Genomic DNA, 23,796 nt, shown 5'->3' on the forward strand with positions numbered 1-23,796 from the left:
CTTTATCTGTTGAGGCATGGAATTTAAGACCAGGAACTTTATGATGGAACTATATATAAAGTTGGCTAGACCACAGTTAGAATATTGTGTGCAGTTCAGGAAGCCTCATTTTAGGAAGGATGTGATTGGACTAGAGAGGTTGCAGAGGAAATTTACCAGGATGTTGTGTGGTTTGAAGAGTTTTAAGTATGAAGAGTGATTGGATGGATTGGGGTTATTTTCCTTGGAGCCAAGGAGACTGAGGGGACGCGTAATTAGGATGTATAAAATTATGAGGGCGCACATACATGATTGAGATGTATAAAATTATAGACAGAATGAAAGTTTTCTTCTTGGTAGAGAGATCAATAGCCAGAGGGCATAGATTTAAGGTAAGGGTCAGGAGGTTCAGAAAGTTGTGAGGAAATTTTTTTTCTGCCCAGAGGGTAGCATGTATCTGGAACTCTCTGCCCGTAAGTATAGCGGAGGCCCGCTCATAACATTTAAGAAGAATTTAGATATTCACTTGTGATGCCAAGGCACGTAAGGCTGTGTGTCAAGTGGAAATGGAATTCGAATACCTACACAAAATCCTTGCTATAAACGGATATCCCCGCAACTTCATACGCAGATGCCTACTAAACAGACAAAAACAGGAGGACACAGTATGCCCTAAAAAACTGGCCACACTGCCATACATCAAGAAAATATTGGAACTGAGAATAAGATTCCTAAGACCACTAGGAATCGTGGTGGCCCACAGCCACTCTACGACAAAAATTTGCAAGGATTAAAGACCCCATTCCCACAACATAACAGAACCAACATGGTTTACAACATACCATGCAACAACTGCCACAAACATTACATCAGACAGACAAGAAGGAAACTAGCCATCAGAACACATGAACATCAACTAGCAGCAAAATGGCACGATGAACTCTCCTTAATATCAGTACACTCAGACAATGAAGTCCATCTGTTTAACTAGGACAAGGCAACCATAGTAGCCCAAGTCAAACATAGACGCGCAGGGAATTCCTAGAGGCACCTGTAATGCAATCAACAAACACATAGAATTGGACCCCATATACCAACCCATACAGATCAAAACCAGAAATGACACTACTCACCATACTGGACCAAACAGTACAAATTCCAAGTGGAGTAGAAGTACACCGCTTCATCGGAGGCTCCACTGATGATGTCACCTAGCATGATGACAAAACATCTGAATGAGAACAAGCCAGCTCAGCGAGCAAGTTAACAACCTCCCCCACAACCCAAGTAACAAGTCTTTGCCAAAACTTTGAATTGAAAGAAATCGCTATTAGTAAGAAAATAGGGGGAATAATGGGGTTCAAGTCTGATAAATGACCAGGGCCTGATAATCTACACTTCAGTGTACTAAAGGAAATGGCCCTGGAAATAATTCAGTGCATTGGTAGTCATTCTGGAGCATAGATTGGAGGGGGCAAGTGTATGTCTACTATTTTAAAAAAAAAAAAAAAAAGGAGCTATGCTGCTTGGACATTTCTATGTCTGCACTCCACAAATGAAGCATCACGTTCAACAGTACTCAAAACTGAATAATGGTTGGATACTGAGATGCACTCATGGGACTAATGAAATAGCTGCCTATTTCTTTATGAATACCAGGCGGTCACCATTCCCTCTATATAATGTTGAAGAAAGAGAAACAAAGCTACAGTGTTTAATAGCTAATTAATGACCTTGTTGTGATATCACAAATTTCCTCCCCACACCCCCATCAATTTAGTTTTCCAAAAATTATGCCAGAGATGGGGAAAGTGCAATGAGTACTGATGTAGCTTAAAGAATTGGTGAATTAATGTAGTATCCAATATGAATGCGAGCAACTACCACAGAGTTAAGGCATTACCCCAATAGTGAAACAGACATTAGAAAATGGTCCACTTACTCTCAGAGTTGCTTTAAAGATAGGGTGATGGTTGGACTCTCTCTGTCATTAGTGTATATGGTACATAGCCGAAAGAGCCGACCCTTTGAACTGCAGCTTTGAAAACAGGTTGAAGACATATGTTATTGGTTTTGAAAGTAATACCTCCTCAGAAACACAAACAAAAATCTTTTTACTTGTTTCCATGCACAAATGTAGGTTTGTGAAAACAAATGTTTTGTGAGCTGAAATCTGATCAGACTTGACAATGGTTTTAGAATAAAACATTACATTTTATATTAATCAGCATAGGCAGTAAAGAACTTGAACTTGAACTTGAACTTGAATATTGCTGAAAAAGGACTTATTTTGTTGAAGCTTTCTGCCTTGCAATTCACAAGAATACCAATTCAAGGGGAAAACGAACATTTATACTACATGAGAGGAGAGCACTGATTGGATGGCAAATAGACTCTGATTTGTACAGGTGTTCCAGGGGAAAATGTACTAATTAATGATTATTGATAATCAACAAACAGGCTTTGAATAACTTTTAAACCAGGCAGATTCATTTTTATTGCCCTGAATAACAAACTAGAAAATGGTCACCTGTTTTGTTCAGTTGAAATAGGTGTAGTGCATTTTCCTTCTGTCTGCAAAAAACAGGGTGCTGCACATTAATAGATGTGGTTTCCAGTACATAGAATTTGTGCTGAATATATTTCTCCACTGTTGGAGACATTGGTAAGTGGCACTTGGACAATCACCTCAGTTTCTTTTTCTCTTGCAATTGACCTGCAAAAGCCATAAAGTGAAACAGCAAATAATGAAAATACACAACTGACAAATCATATTTTAAAGAAAAATTATTGTATAATAACAGAAGGTGCTGGAGAAACTCAGCAGGTCTGACTGCATCTATGGAGTTAATGTTTCGAATCCGGTATGACTCCTCTTCAGAATTCTGAAAAAGAGTCACACTAGACTTGAAGCATTAACTGTTTCCCTCCCACAGATGTTGCCAGATCTGCTGAGTTTCTCTAGTGCTTTGTTTTTGTTTTAAATTTCCTACATCCGCAGTGTATTGCTTTTATTTATGGTTGTGTAACCGTGTCTCAATTCAAGCATGAAATCCTGGAAACATCTTCCCATTTAAAATCAAAATATTATTAATTAATATTTAAAATCAAAAAGTAGAAATATAGACAAAATAATCAAATTCCTTTTCCTGAAGAGACAGACTACGTTACGATGAGTAGTAACTTTAATTTGTCTTTTCAGGCAATGCATATTCTTCTATTATATGTACGTGTTAATTTCATTAGAGTCAGGTGTATTCTATGCAGCTTAGTAACAGGTAGTTGAAAAGTTGGCATGTTCTTGATCTTTCCAGCTTTAGTGGTTTTGTCAAGATGTAATCATAACACATGCAGTATAATAAAACTGTTTTAATGGGAAAACTAAGGATTATGGATAATCAGAATTATGTTCTAATCAAATGATCTCTCCGCAGTCAGCCACACCAGGAAAGAAACCTTCTCTGTAGTACTGAGAAACTAAAACAGTTATTGTGTTATAGGAAGACACAGTTTCTTGATTCAGCCTGTAGTTCTTCAGGGTGCTCATTTTCAGACAATAAGACAAGAAATATAATGGACCTTTCTGTCTTTGCAGCTGCTAGTACAAGTTGGCTCCAGGAACATGTTGCTGATCTAAGCCGAAGGTAGGAATGATTTAGAAATGAGAACAAAAATTTGCTGGGAATGCACAGCACGTCTGACAGCATCGATGGAGAAAATCTGAGTTAACATTGCAGGTCCATGACCTTTTTGTCTGTATATTGGTCGACCACTGATACGTTGACAGTTTATTGATGTGTTCAGCTTTACTGGTTTTGTAAGTATGCAGTTGTAAAATATGCTGTTCAATCAAGCAGCTTTTGAAAGTAGCAAGTAATAATGGATAATCACAATTATGCTATCAATTTCTTTCTCTCCAACAGGAAATGAATCCATTATGCCAGGAGACCAAAACAAATCCTTTTTTTTCATAGAAAGAAAAGTACATTTGGAAATCACAGAAATGTTGATTCATGCAGTCTTCTGCTGACCCAGAGAAGAGAGTAGCACCAACATTGCCAGAAATGAATTTGTCTTGTACTTTCTGTCAATATGTAGGTGATATATATTTGAGAGCCAGTGAGTGAACCTGAGGGCTGTTATCAAGGTAGTTAGGTTTGCTAGTGTAGGTAATTTGAGCAGAATCCCTGCAGCCATTATAAGCCTGGTGTAAAGTCTCTGTGCCACAAAAGGAATCATTGTGCAGAAGGTTGTAATTTAAGCCACCTTCAAAAAACCCAAATTAAATACCCTGATCTTACTACAAGATGGCAAATTAGAAATTTTTGAAGTTGCTGAAGGGTAATTGTTGCTGTAATTTGTTCTTTCCTCACAATCTGACAGATTGATGTGATTTGGATGAAGAACCTTGTCAAGTAGGAGCGTACTGATCATGCGGCATCCCAGTGGACTGCACATTTACAAAATCACCTGCTAAAAGATCAAACGTTTCTGCAGTTTGTGCTGCAGTCACAATTTTGCCTCATCCACAGTGAGGTATCCTATGATTCAGAGAAATGTATTTTTTCACATAGACTTCATTGCAGCAAGTCTATGTAAATATTTTCATTTGTCCGAAGTTTAACATGATTGCTTAATAATTGTTAAGCATGGATATTGTTGTGCTTCAATGACATGAAGCACAGTAGCCATCGACACAGGTTGTAAGAACAGGAGCAGAAAGTTGAATATACTTAATACATTATGTGCATTTACAAGGCATAAATTAAATACCCTAGAGTAATTTCAAGGCTGTAATTTCATCTTTGTATTCAGATAATTATAAAGCACTAAAGCTTCACTCTTAAAAATTATTACATCATCTGTGTCCTTGGGTCAGATTACTACCTCTCAATCACTCCCAAGGATCCATTCCCTATTATCTTGTGAATGGTTTGGAGGAAGCAGTAGTATAAATTGAAATGTTTGCCATCTCTATAAATATTAATCATCTCCATGTATTTAAACTTGATTGTGAATTTAAGTCTCACATGGTGTCAGATCATAAATACACATGTGCAAGAAACGGGGGTGTGGCAAATCATTTAGTATTTTTTTTTTTAGCTAAAATGATGCTGGAGTGCATTAGCTGCAACAATGCAGTCCCATGCAATTTACCAGCCAATGTGTACCAAATGTGGGTTGCTAATTTATTCATGCTGGGAAGTGGTGAATTTTAGCACTTTGCTGCAGGAAGGAAATTGAGAACAAGCCCACATGGCCACTCTTGTACAGCTCCTAATGAGTGATGGAGGAACTAGAGCTCATGGAATCAGTTACTTGGAGTAATTAATGGTATGGGATAAAGCAAAAAATTGTTGTCTGTTCATGAGGTAGCTGAGCACTGAAAAATATTGTACTTGGGAAGATTCAATTGACAAAATATATTTTAAAAAGTTTCAGAATGGATTATCTTTAAAACCACATTATATTTTGTTTCCAGTTTATGTGGAATAATTCCAAGTTTAAGCAGCATTTTGCTTCCTCGCATGAACCCATTTGTCCTAATTGACCTCGCAGGAGCACTGGCACTCTGCGTCACCTACATGCTGATTGAAATAAAGTAAGTAATGTGGATTGGAAGTTCCATACTGAACCTCATCCTTGAGAAATATGGAAATAGGCCATTAATGGATATTATTAAATGCAATAACATGTTTAAATTAAACTTCTTAATGTATTAAAACATAAATAATGTTGACTTATCCTTTGTCTTTGTTGATGTCTACCACAACAGTAATGCAGTTGACCAAGTTGTCTTGTTCCTTGTGTCCTCTTCACTGTCCAATTTCAAGGAACTGTCCTTGCCTGGTTCTACGCATGTAATAAGACCATTTCAAGTCTGGTTTTCTGTTTTCAAGTCTGATTTGTGCCTCTTGAATTCCACGAATGATCTATCCTTAGCTGTCTCCTATTTCATTTTTGTGTTGTTTTTCTTCCTGTTCTGCATGTAGTGATATTATCTCCAGGTATGGCTGACATCAGTGTCTCATGTCAATGGCATCCATTTCCTATTTCAGGCATTTCTTTTAAACCTACAATCAGCTCTATATTGCCCTAGCAAAACTGGAATCAATGGGTATCAGGGGGCAAACTCTGCTGGTTGGAATCATATGTGACACATAAGATGGTTGTAGTTATTGGAGGTCAGTCATTTCCACTCTGCAACATCTCTGCAAGAGTTCGTCAGAGTAGTGTCCTAGCCCAAAAATCTTTAGCTGCTTCATCAATGAGCTTCCCTCTGTCATAAGGTCAGAAGTGAGGATGTTCGCTGATGATTGTACAATGTTCAGCACCATTCACGATTCCTCAGATACTGAAGCAGTCCAAGTTCTAATGCAACAAGATCTGGACAATATCCAGGGCTGGGCTGACAAATGGCAATTTAAATTTGTACCCCACAAATGCCAGGCAATGTCCATGTCCAATAAGAGACAATCTAACCATCACCCCTTGACATTCAGTGGTGTTATCATCCCTGAATCCCCCACTATCAACATCCTAGGTGTTACTACTGACCAGAAACTCAATCAGACTCACCACATACACACAGTGGCTATGTGAACAGGTCAGAGGCTAGGAATACTACACGTAACTCACCTTCTTACTCCCCAAAACCCCACCCAGTATCTACAAGGCACAGGTTAGGAATGTGTTGGAATAGTCATAGAGTCATACGACATGGAAACAGACCTCTTGGTTGAACATGTTCCCAAATTAAATTAGTCCCACTTGCTTACGTTTGGCTCATATCCCTCCAGACCTTTCCTATTCATGTACTTGTCCAAATGTCTTTTAAATGTTGTAACTATATTTGCATCCACTGCTTCCTCTGGCAGTTCAGTCCATACACGAAGCACTCCTTGTGTTTAAAAAAAAAAAAAAAAGTTGCCCCCATGTCTCTTTTAAAACCTTTTCCTCTTACCTTAAAAATATGACCCCTAGTTTTGAATTCCCCTAGGGAAAAGACCCTTGCTATTCACCTTATCTATACTCCTCATGGTTTTATTAACCTCTATAAGATCACCCCTCAACCTCCTATTCTCCAGTGGAAAAAGTCCCAGCTTGTCCAGCCTATTTTTATAACTCAAATCCTCCATTCCCAGCAACATCCTGGTAAATCTTTTCTGAACCCTCGTCAATTTAGTAATATCCTTCCTAATCGCCTTTGACTGGCCACTTGCCTGGATGGATACAGCTCTAATAACACTCCAGAAGCTCAACACCCCCAGGACAAATGTAGTGCACTTGTTTGGTCCCACATCCACTCCCTCTGCCGACACCCAGTTGAGGTAGTGTGTACTATCTACGAGATGCACAGCTGAAATTCACTGAAGATCCTTAGACAGGACCTTTCAACCCACACTCACTCCCATGTAGAATGACAAGAGCAGCAAATACATAGGAACACCACCACGTGCAAGTGTCCATGCAAGCCACTAACCATCCTGAATTGAAAATATATCGCCGTTCTTTCACTGTTGCTGGGTCAAAATCTTGGCATTGCCTCCCTAAGGGCATTATGGTCAAATAGGCTGCAGTGGTTCAAGAAGGCAGCTTACCACCACTACCTCAAGGGCAACTAGGGATGGGCAATAAATTCTGGGCAGCCAGCAGCACCCACGTCTCATAAATGAATAAAACAGCATTATTTGGTCAAATCTTTCCTGCCGAACGTCAAGAAGACTGAAATCTTTATTTGTGGCCTGTGTCAAAAGCTCTGTTCCTTTGCCATTGACTACCTCCTTTTTCCCAACCATTTTCTTAGAGTGAACCAAGCAATATAAAACTTTGACAGTTTGATCAGTTCTAAATCCAGCTTCAAGCCTGGATTTTTATTAATCACCAAGATTGCTCATTTTCACCTCCACAACATTTCCCACTTCTGTTTCAGTTTTAGTGTCTCCTTGGTCAAAGCCATCTGTTGTTAAAACTCTTATTCACATTTTTGGCCCCGTTAACCAAATGTAATATTTGCTGGCTTGGCATCCTCCCCTTCCTGTAAACTCCAATTTATCCAAAGCTCATCTGCGCACTCTTCCGTCATATTTGCCTTCACTTATGCCTTTGTTGACCAGCTTGACACTCTAGCCAGTTGTAAATTTGAAACTCTCTAGTAACCTATGCTTTTCCCTTCATAGCCTTGCCTCCTCCCAAACTCTAATCTCCTTTAATTCCTATGTTCAGATATTCTATGTTATATGGAATATACAGCACAAATAGTTTGTGCTGATGTTTATACTTCAAATAAATCTCCTACTGTTCCATCCACCTCACCTTAGCCTTTCAGCTAGGTTTTCTAATCCCTTTTCTTTCATATGCTCATCTAGTGTTCATCTAATCTGTTTGTTTCAACCGCATCTGTGACAGTGAATTCTACGTTCTAGCCACTCGAGTAAAATTTTAAAAATTTCTATTTTACTTTTGAATTTTTATCTTGCCTTGATGGCTCCTAGTTTTGAATTATTCTACAATTTGAAAGATTCTATTTCTGTCTTTTGCTCACCTCATTCATAACTTTTGAGGCTTCATCAGGTCACCTCTAAGTTGTCCTTTTCTTAATGAAAAAAAGCTGTAATCTTTTAAATCTTTCCAAATAGCTAAATTTTCCCAGTTCTGCTACCATCCTTATAAATGTTTGCAGTGGTTCTTTTTGTGTCCTTGTTAGATCCTATTCACGTTTCACATAGCTTCACTACTTTTGAATTAAAGCCCTAACACCATCTATATTTAGAAGGTCCAAAATCAGGGGTCAAAGTTTAAGGATGTTGGGTAGGTCATTTAGGACTGAGATGAGGAGGAAATTTTCACCCAGAGAGCGGTGAGCCTGTGGAATTCTCAGTTACAGAAAGCATTGAGGTCAAAACACTGTTTTCAAGAAGGAGTCTTAGGGCTAAAGGGATTAAAAGCCATATGGCGAGAAAGGAAGAACAGAGTACTGAGTTGGATGCCCAGCCATGATCATTTTGAATGGTGGAACAGACTCAAAAGGCTGAACGGTCTATTGCTGCTCCGAGTTTCTATGTTTCTGTATACCCACAGATATTCTAGTATTTTGTTAAAATTTCTAATTAATGTACTGACCTGTAATCTTGCTTATATGTTTATTCAGTTGTATCCCTTGATCCCTTTGCTCATTTCCCTGTCAATTTCTTCGAACAAAATTTTCCCATTTTTGTTTTCTAACTGGGGCCAGGTGTGTATCAGTGGTTGAGGTTAGTATGTAATGTGTTGTCTCAGGGTTTGGTGGACAAAGGCTCAATCAAGGCATCAGAAGGGAATTATACTTTTATTTGAAAAGGAATAATGTGAAAGATTACAGGAAGGAGGCAGGGGAATTACACAGGGTCAGTTGCTCATTGAGACAGCCAATGCAGATGCAATTGTTCGAATGTCATCATCCTATGCTGTAATAATTCTGAGATTCTGCATTCTAGATGGTGACTAATATGCCACCTCAACCACAAAGGTAAATCGCCCAATCAGCTCATTAAGAGCTGACAGGTGAGTGAGGATGAGTATCTCACCCTATCATAGACTTCAGCACTATCAACCTGAGTGAACAGAAGCTGCTGACCAATCAGAGGCAGGCAGCTTCTGGATCCAAAAACCCACCAGTCAAGGTCAATTTCCTTGGGATCCAGCTGCAAGAAGGTCAGTCATTTTTATCATCTGATAGAGTGAAGGAGGTTGGGAGGCAACAGTAGGGGTGGCATTTAGAGGTCAGCTCCATGCTCACTGCGCCCCCCCTTCCCGACAGACAGATCTACAAACTAGCCACCTTTCTCACCCTCAGGGAGGCAAACATTTGGGGTGGTGCCAGATGAGACATCTTAAGTTGCAATTTATTGAATAGTTTAAGAGCTTTAATTGCAAACAAGTACAGAAAGTCCTGATCGGACCTCCTCATTTAGCTCTCAGTTACTCAGGTGGTCAGAAGAGGATGAGTTTCACTCTAGGGCTAACTCATCCCATTATTTTCCCTTGCCACCTCCAGGGAGAGAAAATTGCCAACCTTACTTTCTAAAGTCTGGGTCATAAGCTGATTAAAGTACATTTACCTCACATTTATCTGTGTTAAACTGCATTTGGTATTTTAACTAGCTATGAGAAGTGTATTATGATCTTTTGACCCCCAGTTATTTTTGTCTCTATTTTCAGTAATTATTTTGCTGTGGACACAGCCTCAGCTATAGCCATTGCAGTTATGACATTTGGCACCATGTATCCTATGAGTGTCTACAGTGGAAAGGTTCTGCTTCAGGTAGGAATCCTCTTACCTCGTGTCCAACCTTGGGAAATAGCAATTCATTCTATGGTCATCTGTAAATCAAGTTCTCGTTAAGACTTCAGTCATGCAAAATATTAGGCATGTTAAGTTCTCATGCGACTACAGAGCAATTTTTTGTGTAAATAGGATCTCATTCAGGCATTATTCAATGCAGAAAATTTTATATGATGTCCACTTGAATTTACTTTCTTTTTCCAACAAACCTAGATTATTTTTCAACAGAAAATTTTTAAATGCTGTAACAGTGATGAAACAGGTCTGACACTGTTCTTAGTCAAGATGGAAACAACTTTCAGGTGATGAATTAAGAGTATTTATGCGAGAATTAAATCATACAACATCAAAGGCTTACTTTTTTTTCTTTCACTGGGTTTCAATGACAGAATTTGAGAATGGTATAGCCAGTAACGAGGGATTTAAGATGAGGGGAGGCAAAACAATTCATTTTGTGAATAAGCATATTTCCTGTATAAATATTCATAATTGAGGATGCTGCTACGCCGCTAAGATTTCTAGAAATATATTTGACTTTGTTTTAAACAGACAACACCTTCACATGTGATTGGACAACTGGACAAACTTTTAAGAGAGGTATGAATTATTACTAGGCAACTTAAAAATTGCAGTAACATTTTATCCATATTTTAATACTCTTTCATGTGATCTGGACATCACATGTGAACATGTGGATTGGGAATAGGAATGTATACTATTTCCTCTCCCAATTTCTTGCAGTGCCTGCATGTTAACTTCCTATAATTGATATGAAAAGACACTTTCTACACTGCAAAAGTACTTCATTTTCTGTAATGTGTTTTAGAATATCCTGGGGTCATGAAAAATAAGTTGTAAATGCAAAGTGTTCCTCAAGATGTTGACTTAAATTAGTAAGACTAGCAATGTCGGTTGTTGGAGAACATATAATGTTTTATTCAGTGTCAGGTCTCAGTCAAAGCCTATTCCTGGGGATCCAGCATCAAGAAGGTAAGTCATTTTTATCATTTGTTGGGAGGCAAGGGTAGGGGGTGGCATTCAGAGGTCACCACCATGCCCCCACCGTCTAGACATTGAAGTTCTGTTAATATCCCATAAGTATTAGTGAAAGAAAAAGTACTGAACGCCAGATTCTCAGATAGCATTGAATTATAAACGTTGATTCACTGGGGACATGTTAGTAACTGCACTTGGCTGTCAGCCATGTGGTTTTGAATTTAATTCAAACTTCAAGTTCAATTTGCTGCATCTAGATTGGTGATGGTATGTTGGTCCTTGATGATGGATATGATGGCAGGATGTAGTGTCCTTTGACAATGTGCCTCTGCCTCAAGTGAGTTGAGCACTAAGGCTGTAGGACGACATGCTGGACTCCTAGCTAATGGTGAAACTGTGACAACACAAAGCAAGCAGGAAAGGAAGCACATTGACTTCCAGCTTTATTTTGCCCCAATATCTAACATGAATACTTTGAAATTGTTATGTGAGATAAAAAGGCAGTTTAACATGTACATATATAATGTGCTCTTTGCCAACCAGAGAGCATTTTTGTATGCTTTTATGTGCAAGTAAGTTGTCAAATGCTACAGTGGATTGTTAAGATAATCAGATATTGTTTCTGTTTGTTGCTTATAAATGTCTGTAAATAAACTTGAAACATTACTGTGCATGTGAGTAGTTGAATGTCCTTTTTTTAGGTCTCCACTCTAGATGGTGTTCTTGAAGTGAGGAATGAACATTTTTGGACCCTTGGATTTGGAACTCTGGTAAGTTCCTTATAGGTCAAATATGAATTTAGTTCTGTAATATCAAATTTTGTTGCTTTTAACATATTAAATTTTGTTTTTTTTTAATTGGATCTGGCTCTAGAGAATGGGTAGGTCAAGTGGATCAAATGTCACAGAATCACAGAATGGTTACAGCACACAGGGTGCCATGCTGTTGTCTTTGTGCTGGTTCTCCAAAGAAGCAATCATCCATTGCTGTTCACCTACCTTCTCATGGCTCTGTGTCTTCTTTTTCAGATAATAATCCAATTTCCTGTTAAATTGCTTGATTGAAGTTTCCTTACCATAATATCAGGCAGTGCATTTAGGATCTGAACAACTCACTGTGTGAAAAGAATATCCTCATGCGGCTATTGCTGCTTTTGCCAATAACCTTAAATTTTCAGCCCTTTTATATTTGATACTTCCTCCAATGAAATCTTTTTCCTTATCTAATGTGTCTAGTCTTTTTGTGATTTTGAAAACTTCTGCAATTTGGGAACAGTTACGGGGCAGTGCTTATAGCATCATAGGATTTAGGTTAACCATGGAAAGAATGTGTCCAAGATAAAATTAACTAATTAAAGGAAGGCCACTTTCAATGGGGTGAGATCAGATCTGGCACGCATAAATTGGAATCAAATATTGGCAGCTAAAACAAAATATAACTTGAAGGTTTGATAATTCTTGTACAGTCAGGTTGCATTCCCACAAGAGGGCAGGTAGAACAAACAAAGGCTGAGCTCCCTGGATAATAAGAGATAAGAGAATAAAACCTTCTGGGGGACTCTAATAACCCTCCAAAAAAACTAAGCAATCACAGGACTAAAGAGGGGGGAGTAAACAAATGCAATAATTATCACCAGAGAAAAAGATATTAGGGAAGCTAATGTGGTTCAAGGTCAGTAGGTCCCCTGCGTCTGATGAGCGCATCCTAGGATTTAAGAGGCAGCAGTTACAGAAAAAGTGGATGCCCTGATAGTAATCTTTCAAGAAATATTCAATTCTAGGAAAGTGCGAGAGAATTGAAAAACTCAGTGTAATACCCTGATTCATAAAAGGAGGGAAGATGAAATACAGTGGTAACTATATGTCAATTAACTTTAACATTTGAAAATGACTACATATCATAATCAAGTAAAGTCAACATGGCTTCATAAAGTGAAATCAGGCCTAACAAACTTATTATTGTTCTTTGAGGAGACAACGACAAGACAGATAAAGGGGAACCAGTAGATATAATATATTTGAACTTCCAAAAGGTTTTGGATCAGGTATCACACATAAGGCTACTTATTAAGATAAGACTCTACGGTGCTTAGTATATTAGCATGTATAGAGGACTGGCTAACTAATAGAAGACAGAGAGTTGAGATAAGGCAGTCATTTTCAGGATGGTAACCGTAGCAAATGAAGTGCCACAGGGATCAGTGTTGAGTCCACAGGTATTTACAATATACATTAGTGACTTGGATGATGGAAGTGAATGTACTATCGTTGCTTTGCAGATGAAGCAAAAATAGGTGGGAAGGTAAGTCTTAAAGATGACTGAGTCTACAGAAGGATATAGACGGATTGAGCGAGTGGGTGAAAACTTAGAAAATGGAATATGATGTCAGGTTATGCATTTTGGCAAGAAGAATACAAGAGAGATTTGGGTGTCATTATGTATGAATCACAAAAACCTAGCATCCAATTTCAGTTTGTAATAGAGAAGCCAAGTGGACAGTTGACCTTTAATTCAAGGAACGTGGAATGAAAATAGAGAGTTCTTGCCAAAACAGTACAAGGTGCTAGTCAGACCAGATCTAATATACCCATTTTTGGCTCCTTATCAAAAAAAATCAGCATTGGAGACAGTCCAGAGAACATTTATTAGATTGATTCTGACTAAATCGGGACTTACTTAAGAGACGATATTGAGTAGATTGGGTTGCTCAAAGAGTCACCCATTTTAAACTGGGAAGAGGAGGAATCTGTGGGATTCTTTACTGCAGAATCTATAGAGGTTGAGTCATTAAGTATCTCCAAGGCTGAGAGAGGCAGTTTTTGTTTTAATCAGTAAAATGATCGAGGGTTATGGGGGAAAGGCAGAAAAGTTGAGTTGCGGATAATCAGATCAGCCATGATCTCAGTGAATAGCAGAGCAGACTCTATGGACCAAATGGTCTACCACTGCACCTACATATCATGTCTTATGTACCAGGAAATGAGTGTATATGGCAGATGCAAGTGAGAACAATGTTGAATATAATAAATTCAGTGGGAAAGTTTAAAAATGAACCAAGACTGAGAAGAGACTGGAAGCTAATATGAACGTATAAATCATGAAAGGGTAATAAAAGGAGTAGTAGGGCTTATTAGGTATCAAACATGAAATTTGAACAGAGGAAGTAACAGAGGTATTAAGTGAGTATTTTGCATATTTGCATTAAAAGTGGATGCTGCCCAAGTCCTACTGAAGAACCAGTTAGTTGAACCACTGGATGGGTTAAAAGTTGATAGAAATTAGTGATTTAGAAAGATTGCCTGTACTTAAGTCACTGAAACTGAATCCAGTGCTTCAGCGTATACTGAAGGAAGAGTGAGTAGAAACTGGGGCAGCACTGACCATAATTTGCCAATCTTCCTTCATAACGGTATGTTTGGGCCCTTGGATAGTGGGGATGGAGGAGGTAGGTAAATGTTGCACCTTCGCCAGTTACAGGGCAGGGGTTTGTTGGGGGTGAAGAAAGAGTGGACCAGGGTATCCTGGAGGGAACGGTCCCTGCGGAAGGTGGAAAAAGGAGGGGAGAGGAGGGGAATATGTGTCTGGTGGTGGCATCTTGCTGGAGGTGGCGGAAATGGCATCTGATGATCCTCTGGATGTGGATGCTGGTGGGATGGTAGGTAAGGACAAGGGGAGCCCTATCACTGTTGTGGGAGGGAAGAGATGGTGTGAGGGCGGAAGTGCGGGAGATGGTTTGGACCGGGTTGAGGGCCTTGTCGACAACGGAGCTGGGGAGTCCTTGGTTGAGGATGAAGGTGAATGTTTCCCGAAACAAAGTTGGCCTCACTTGAACATGTGCGATGAAGACGGAGGAACTGAGAGAATGGGATGGAGTCTTTACAGGAAGCAGGGTGTGAGGATGTATAGTCCAGGTAGCTGTGGGAGTCAGTGGGTTTATAGTGGATAGTAGTGGCCAGTCTTTACCCAGAAATGGAAGCAGAGATGTCGAGGAATGGGAGGGAGGAGTCAGAGATAGACCAGGTGAAAGTGAGGGCAGGGTGGAAATTGGAAGCAAAATTGATGAAGTTTTCCAATTCCAGACAAGAGAGGGAAGCAGCACCGATGATATTGATATATTGGAGAAAGAGTTGTGGATGGGGGCCGCAATAGGACTGGAACAAGGAATGTTCCACATACCCCACAAAGAGATAGGCATAACAAGGGGCCCTTGTGGGTACCCATGGCCCACCCCTCTTAGCTGAAGAAAATGAGAGGAGTTAAAAGAGAAGTTGTTGAGGGTGAGGATGAGCTTGGCCAAACGGAGGAGAGTGATATAGGGAGAGGGCAGGAATGGGATACTGAGATTGCATGATCAGCCATGATTGTATTGTATGGTTGTACAGGATCGAAAGGCCGAATGACCTACTCCTGCACCTATTTTCTATGTCTATATTTCTGTTGTAAATTTTGGCAGGAAGAAAGAGGAGGGGGCGGCGCAGTGGTTAAAACTGCTGGCTAACAGTGCCAGGGATCCGGGTTCGTTTCCACCGTCAGGTGACTGTTTGTGTGGAGTTTGTGCATTCTCCCCGTGTCTGCGTGTGTTTCCGCCAGGTGCTCCGGTTTCCTCCCACAGTCCAAAGATGTGCAAGTCAGGTAGACAGGCAATACTAACTTGCCCATAGTGTTCAGGGATGTGTAACTTAGGTGTGTTAGCCATGGGAAATGTGGGGTTACAGGGAAAGGGTAGGGGGATGGGGATGGGTATAGGTATGGGATGGGCTCTTTGGAGGATCAGTGTAGATTTGATGGGCCAAATGGCCTGTTTCTACAATGGTAGGGATTGAATAAGGTAATATAAAATAAAGAGTACTATATCAAAGAGGGTGCAGAGGGACCTACAGTACATGCACAAATCATTAAAGGTGGCAAGGCAGGTTGGAAAAGTGGTTAATAAAGTATATGGGACCCTGTACACTTTAAATGGAAGCAAGGAGATTATGGTGAACCTTTATAAACCACTGGTTTGGCTTCGCCTGTATAGTGTATCCAATTTTGGGTGCCACACTTAAAGAAGGATGTAAAGGACATAAATGATTTCACAAATGGATCCAGGGACTTCAACTATGACAATAGTAGAGAAACTGGGGCTTTCAAATAGTTAAAAGGTAAGGTTAAAAGAAAATTTGATAAAGCCTCAACAACTTGAGTGATTGTAGCAGAGGAGGGACATGCTTTTCCCATTGTTACGGTTGAGAATCATGGGATATTGACAAAAGCGTCAACATCACAAGGAAATAGGAGATAACAAGGTGTAGAGCTGGATGAACACAGCAGACCAAGCAGCATCAGAGGAGCAGGAAAGCTGACGTTTCTGGTTTCTAAAAAAGGGTCCAGACCTGAAACATCAGGTTTCCTGCTCCTCTGATGCTGCTTGGCCTGCTGTGTTCATCCAGCTCTACACCTTGTTATCTCAGATTCTCCAGCATCGGCAGTTCCTAATACCTCAACATCACAAGGAAAGGCTTTTTACACAGCAAATGGTTCAGATCTGGAATGTCGTGGCACTTGAATGAGCACTTTAAATATCATAACATTCGAGTCTCCAGATCAAGTGCGGAGAAGTGGCAGTGTAGAGCAGATTTACAGTGGTTTATGTCGATACAGACTTGATGTGCTGAAAGACCTCTTCTGTACTATATGATTCTATGATCTGCCTGAGAGTATGGCGAAAGTAGACGTAGTTGTGCCTTTCAGAAAGTGTTTGGATAAATATCTCCAGAGAAAATGTCTGCAGGATTATGGAGAAAATGGAAAGGAGTCGGACTAGGCAAATTGCACTCGCAGCAAAATAGCTTGGACTCAACAGACCAAGGGGCCACTTCCTGTGTTGCAACTATTCTATGGGTCTATTCAATCATTGATGGTATATATTGAAATAATCTGAACTATATTGTCATGTGTAACAATATTTTCCTTAATATAGTACAGCTGTTTGTGAAAACTTTAAACAAAATTACAAAAAAAATCAGAATTTAAAATAAACGTATAATTCACCTAGTGCTTCTTTTTCTTGAATTCTTTCCTCCTTTCCTATTGTATTCAGTTTTCTTTTCACTTAGCCTATCAACCTGATCTATTCTTCTAAAAAAGAAAATGCTTCAACATATTTATCTTTCTTCCTTTTTCCTTTGATGTTCAGCTTTCATTTTCCAAGTGGGAAGAATTGTTTTAAGATTTCTTTCAGTAACTTAAAAGTCTGGTTTTCCAGCCAATGGAGAACCACTAACTGGAAACAAGCACTGATTTCAATAATAAGAGCAATTTCTAAATATTTATCAGATTTGTCAACTAATAAAGACGATTCAAGAACCGAGAATTGAATAATGCAAAAATACTGGTGAAATTTAAGATTGTAACCTTAACGTACAAAGGATTGACTGAGGCAACATGATAAAATCTAGAAGATCCAGAATCTATTTCAGATTTTCTTCTCTCTGAGTCTACAGCATGTCCGCACTTAACGTAATCTGCGTTTTACTTCAAGATAAACCAGACAGTAAAGGTAAGTTTAGTAGAATAAACATGAGGTTTATAATGCAAGTAGCAATTAGTGCTTGCAATGACATTCTAAATAAGCCAGTAGACTCTCTGAACCAGCGAACCATAGGTTCTTCCAGGTGGAGGAGCTAAGATATATGGAGCTGTTGATAATTGCATTATGAATGCATTGGAACAGTATATTGTCCAACTATTAGGTTCCAGTATTTCAATATTCAAGAATTAACCATTGCAAAATGCTTCAAAGTTCTAACTGCCTTAAAAGCAAAGCTAATTTCAAATCTCTGCCATTGATTTTTTTTCTCCCTTTGTGTATTTTCCCATGGAATTCCGTTGCATTTGTTTATGTTCAAGCTTGGTATCAATAAACCATTAAGTGGCCGCTTCTCCTCGTAGACATGCATTGAGCTATACAGCTCACATCTCTGTACAAAAATAGATTTAGTAACATTTGAGTTAAATTCACCTGGGAAATGTTTCTAAACAAACAGACTTTATCACAAAACATAATGTCTGTCTATATTCACAGACATTGATACGTGTATCATTTTGAGATTTTCTTTTGTACCAAATTTAACAGATGTAAAAGCCATATAGCATTTTAATTGTTTCTAAAAGTACATGATATGAATCAGGTTTTCATGTTTTTATTTGATATATGTAACACATTTGATATTGAATTGGCTATAAACAAATGGTTATGTTTGGATTTTGGAACATATTTCTACCAAGCAAAATGTCTAATTACTTGTTGCAAACAATTAGGCCCAAGAGACAAAATCAGCATCAGAGATTTAGTCTCTGGCCACATCAAGTGCGAACATGCCACACACTCAAAAGACAATAGAAAATCTAAAGTAGCAGGTGTGGAAATAGATTCTGGATCTATTCATTTGTTATATTTGTAACACACATAGTTTCCACTGAAATCCCTCTGCACTTTACCACGTGCAATATCTCTTTTATACAGCGCTTTGTGAGTTTTGTACTGTTGTTTCTTGAAGCATGATGTTTTAAGTTTTCACGCACTTGCCTGCTCCATTTCTACTTATTGAAATTTTTGAGATTCACAATTTTAACTTTGCTTTACCTTTGGATTCCCTTAAGCTGCTTGGTGTATTTGTGGTGTTGTATGGATAATGTGTCATTTCCTAGCTCTGATACTACATGTATTAAGAAGCCAACATTTCTATGTCCCCTCCAATTTTTGTCTGAGTGAAACTGGGAAGGACCAGGAGGCATGGTGATGGTAATTATAACTTACAAATTAAAATTACAGCTCCTGCCAAATATAAATGGAAAACCACTGCAGCGACGTCACTTATGCTAAGAGGAATGGGTAAATCTGCATGATTCTGATTTCGTCTCCTATATGGTTACACTTCTATTGATGTCAGACGCCAAATATAGTTCAAAAAGTCCTCTTGTGTCCTCTGGCTATCCTGTTTGTAGAAGCACAATTGTTGTATCCATGAAATTGTACCATGTTTTGGCTACCTGCACTTAGTGTTAGTTTTGCTTAATTGAAGGTACACTTAGCTGTAAACCAGAAAGTTGTGCATTCAAATCATGTTGCAAGATTTGAGCTTGTAATTCAGCCCTTCCTTGGATTCAGCATTGTGGAAATTTGTATTGTTAAGGTATTGACAAATGTAGGATCCAGTTGGTATGGAACAAAGTCCCCAAGCATCATTATAATTACTGGTCAGGTAAACTGTTTTAGTGCTTTCATTTGAGGAATAAATATTAGCCAGGGACTAGGAGAACTTCTCCACTTTTCAAATAGTGCCATCAGATCTTTTACATTCACCAGAGAGAGTAAGCAGTACTGCATTGAAGTTTCAGTCTATAAAGACTGTCAGTCCTATTAGTCTACAAATGTTGGCTTTCTTTATGGTTCTAAGAAATCTCCTGCTACTCGTGAGCTAAGTGGCTTTTAGTTAAATGTTTTTAACCCCATTCCTTTTATATAATTTCAAAGAATTTTAGGAAAATACTTGGTGTGTTCTGCTGTTCAACCATGAATTTTAAGCGCTCTGCTGGTTAAATTGTTAATTTACTTGAATATTCATTAAGCCTGATAACCTAGCAATCCAGCCCCTATCTCAAATTGGTGTGTGACTCTGGCATGGTAGGGATTCCATACAAACCCAACTGTACTACCAGCACCTTTCACATGTGGGTGATCAGTTCCCTGGTAACTCCTAGGAGATTACCCCAGTCTTGAATAAATTTTGAAAGATATAATTAATTAACTTGTGTATGGCAGCATTCTGAAAGGGATCTTTAGATGCCCATGGTCCCTGCCATTGATTTCTGATCACTGTAAGCCAGGCCTGATAGGCAGCCCTCATGTCAAGCATTCCATGAGTGCAGATGGTGCAAACACTGTACCTCTTTACCTGTCAACATAGGAGCAGCATGGAGTCCCCTGTCAGAATTGGTCCCATGGAAAATACCAAGTTGTTTTCCACATTCACACATACCAGATCCAGTGGAAAATCTGTGTATAGAGTGCAAAGCCCAATTCATCAGCTAAAAATCATCAATAACTTTTTAATATAGTCTGCTTTTCAGTGTGTCTGTGAATCCCTCTGTTCAAAATGCAGAGCCATAACGTTGAAGTACTTCTAGCATTCATGCAGTCTATAATGTAAATGTCTTCATTCCATTCTTCAACTTCTTTTGCTTTAAATGTAACAACCAAGTGAATGTTGGTGTCATTTCAACTTGTCCTTTTGCTTCTCTTTTATAATTTTTGCTTATTTCCTTTTTAACTTTATTGAATTTACTTCCTTTTTTGATTTTAGAACAATGATTTATTCACAAAACTAACTGTGAATAGAATAACTTCCTCTCTGTACTGATAATCCTTGCTTTTGTGCTTTTTTTATACCATTTGCATCACCTGCATTCAGAGTTTGTTTGTTGTTTGTGCATCATAAGTTTGCAGATTGTATGTTTTGTACACATGTATATGCCATATCCTGGAAATTTGTCCCACTGGGTTATAAAACAAAATGCAATAACATGTTGTGCAGTACATTAAAATGAAAAATATTGTGAGTCCTCTACCACAGTAGATTACTGTGGTCTAGAAGCATTGTAACACAATCAGGATAATCTCTGTTTTACAGAAGTACACCTCTGTTAACTGATTACAGTACGTCAAGGCTGACTGCAGAAAATCTGTTGCTTACAACTTTTTCTCAGCGAGTGAAAATGCACGTAGGAATAGAATATTAAAATTGCCAAGGTGGAGGGGAGAATGGAAAAGAAAAATATAAAATTTCATGGAGAGAAAAAATTGAATGTTTGAACTCTGTTGTGTGGATTGAAATTCTAAGAATGGCTGCATTTAAAAGGTTGTCTTTTTAAGGTGGGACTGGCTAGGGACCATATAAGGGATTCTTGTGGAGGCAGATCGCATGGCTCAAGAAATAAAAAGTTGCAAAAGTCTTCACTCAAAGGGGATGCTGTGAGCAAGCCAGCAAAGCAGAAGGCAGCAGAGATATTAGATTGGACAAAATAAATAGAGGTGATAATAAAATTTCTAAAAAAAAAATTTAGTCAAAATTTCACCCAATTTAGGTGGAATGCATCCTAGGTTATTGAGGGAAGCAAAAGTGGAAATTACAAGGTCCTGGCCACAGTCTTCCAATCCTTCTTGGACATGGAGACGATTGTAAATGTTACACTCCATTTTTTAGAACCGAGCACGATAACTTGATAACTCTGGACAAGTCAGCCTAACATCGATGTTGGTTGGCATTTTTAGCCAAGAGGAAATTAATCGCTATTTGAAATGTATGGGCTAATAAATGAAATTCAGCTCTGATTTATTAAAAGCAAACCATGTTTGACTAATTAGGTTGAGTTCTTTATGATGAAGTGAATGATGTCTTTGTTTTTTACAGACTTTCCAAAGGTGTTTGCTAACGTACTACTTAATAGCCTTGTTAGCAAAATTAAAGCTCATAGGATCAATGGAATAGCAGCAGCATGGATGCAAAATTGGCTGAGTGACAAAATATAAAGTCATGGCAATTTTTTTTCCCCTAGCAGGAAGTATGTAGTGGTATTCCATGCACGTCAGTATTAGGACCACTGCTGCTCTGGTTATATATCAATGATCTGGACTTGGGTAAAAATACAATTGGAATAATCTCAAAGGTTGAAGAAGATGCAAACTCAGAAATGTTGAACAAAGCAAATAATAACAGACTTCAGGAAGACATAAATTGAATAAATTACCAGAAATTTAACTGCAATAAGTGTGAAGTGATGCATTTTAGTAGGAAGAATGAAAGGAGGCAATATGAATCAAGTTGTATGATATTAAAGAGAGTGCAAGAATAGAGACACCTGAGAATTTATCTACGCTTTTTTTTAATATGGCAGAACAAGTTGAGAAGGAATGTTAATAGGATTCTAGAATTGAGCACAAAAGCAAGAAAGGCATTCCAAAACTTTATAAAAAGCCTAACCAAAAAAAGCAAAATAACTGTGGATGCTGGAAGTCAGAAGGGCCATTGGACCTGAAATGAGTCCAAAACTAGAGGGCATAGGTTTAAAGTGAGGAAGGGGGAAGATTTAAAAGGGTCCTGAGGGGCAACTTCTTCACACAGAGGGCAGTGCGTGTGTGGAACGACATGCTTGAGGAGGTGGTGCAGGTGGATACAATTACAACATTTAAAAAGCATCTGGATGGATACATGAATAGGAATGGTTTAGAGGGGTACGGCCCAAATACTGAGAAATGATACTAGATTGGTTTAGATATCTGGTCGGCCTGGACGAGTTGGACCAAAGGGTCTGTTTTCATGCTGTATAACTCTATGATTCTACTTTCTGTCCACAGATGATGCCAGACCTGCTAAGTTTTTCCAGCAATTTCTGTTGTGGTTTATAAAAACCCTGGAGTTCCCTTAGCCGGAGTATTGTCCAACTTTGGTGTAGTACACGTTAAGAAGGATGGGAAGTTCTTAGAGTAGGCCCAGAGTAGATTTACTGGGACAGAATCAGAATGATAGTCTTATGTCATCTGATGAGACTGAAGAAGTAGAGCACTGCAGAAAATGTTATGAGGAAATTTAATTAGAGGTACACAAATATCAAGTCATTGGAAATAAACTTTCCAGTGGCAGAAGGACTAATAACCAAATCAGTGCCATAGAGTTGTACAGTACAGAAACAGACCATTTTGGTCCAACTCATCTGCGCTGATCAGGTATCCCAATCTGACCTAGTCCCATTTGCCAGCATCTGGCCCATATCCCTCTAAATCCTTCCTATTCATGTATCCATCCAGGTGCCTTTTAAATGTTGTAATTGTATCTACCTCTGCCACTTCCTCTAGCAGCTCATTCGATACACACACCACCCTCTGCATGAAAAGGTTACCCCTCACGTCTTTTTTTCAGTCTTTCCCCTTTCACCATAAATCTATGCCATCTCGTCTTGGACTCCCCCACCGTAGGAAAAAGTCCTTTTACTATTTACCCTATCTATTGCCCTAATGATTTTATAAACCCCTATAAGATCACCCCTCAGTCTCTGAAGATCCAGGTAAAAAAGCCCCAGCCTATTCAACCTCCCCCTATAGCTCAAACCCTCTAGTACTGGAAACATCTTTTCTGCACCCTCTCAAGTTTGACAACACCTTCCTGTAGAAGAGCAACCAAAATTGTACACTGTATTCCAAAAGTGGCCTCACCAATGTCCTGTATAGCCGCAACATGACCTCTCAACTTTTATTCTCAATGTTATAACTAATGAAGGCAAGGGTGCTAAACGCTGTCTTCACCACCCGTCTACTTGAAACTCCACTTTCAAGGAACTGTGCATTTGCACCCCTCGGCCTCTTTGTTTAGTAACATTCCCCTGCCTTTAACTATAGAAGTACTGCCCTGGCTTACCTTACCAAAATGCAACACCTCACATTTTTCTAAATTAAACTG

General features: G+C 38.9%; 1 protein-coding gene across 3 annotated transcripts in view; it reads left to right on the plus strand.

Annotated features, from left to right (window-relative positions):
* Positions 1-23,796, plus strand: part of slc30a6 (solute carrier family 30 member 6) — a 75,895-nt gene that overhangs the window by 14,466 nt on the left and 37,633 nt on the right. For 2 of the 3 annotated variants that reach the window (XM_048601068.1, XM_048601067.1), the window contains exons 2-6: positions 3,575-3,623; positions 5,462-5,581; positions 10,180-10,282; positions 10,853-10,900; positions 12,001-12,069. In XM_048601068.1, the coding sequence (XP_048457025.1) occupies positions 3,575-3,623; positions 5,462-5,581; positions 10,180-10,282; positions 10,853-10,900; positions 12,001-12,069 (389 nt within the window). Of the gene's footprint in view, positions 1-3,574; positions 3,624-5,461; positions 5,582-10,179; positions 10,283-10,852; positions 10,901-12,000; positions 12,070-19,115; positions 19,617-23,796 lie in introns of those variants that run through there. The other variant, XM_048601069.1, reaches the window with a different exon arrangement.

Source organism: Rhincodon typus, chromosome 9 (genome assembly GCF_021869965.1).
Source record: "Rhincodon typus isolate 14 chromosome 9, sRhiTyp1.1, whole genome shotgun sequence".
In the NCBI taxonomy this organism is placed as follows: domain Eukaryota; kingdom Metazoa; phylum Chordata; class Chondrichthyes; order Orectolobiformes; family Rhincodontidae; genus Rhincodon; species Rhincodon typus.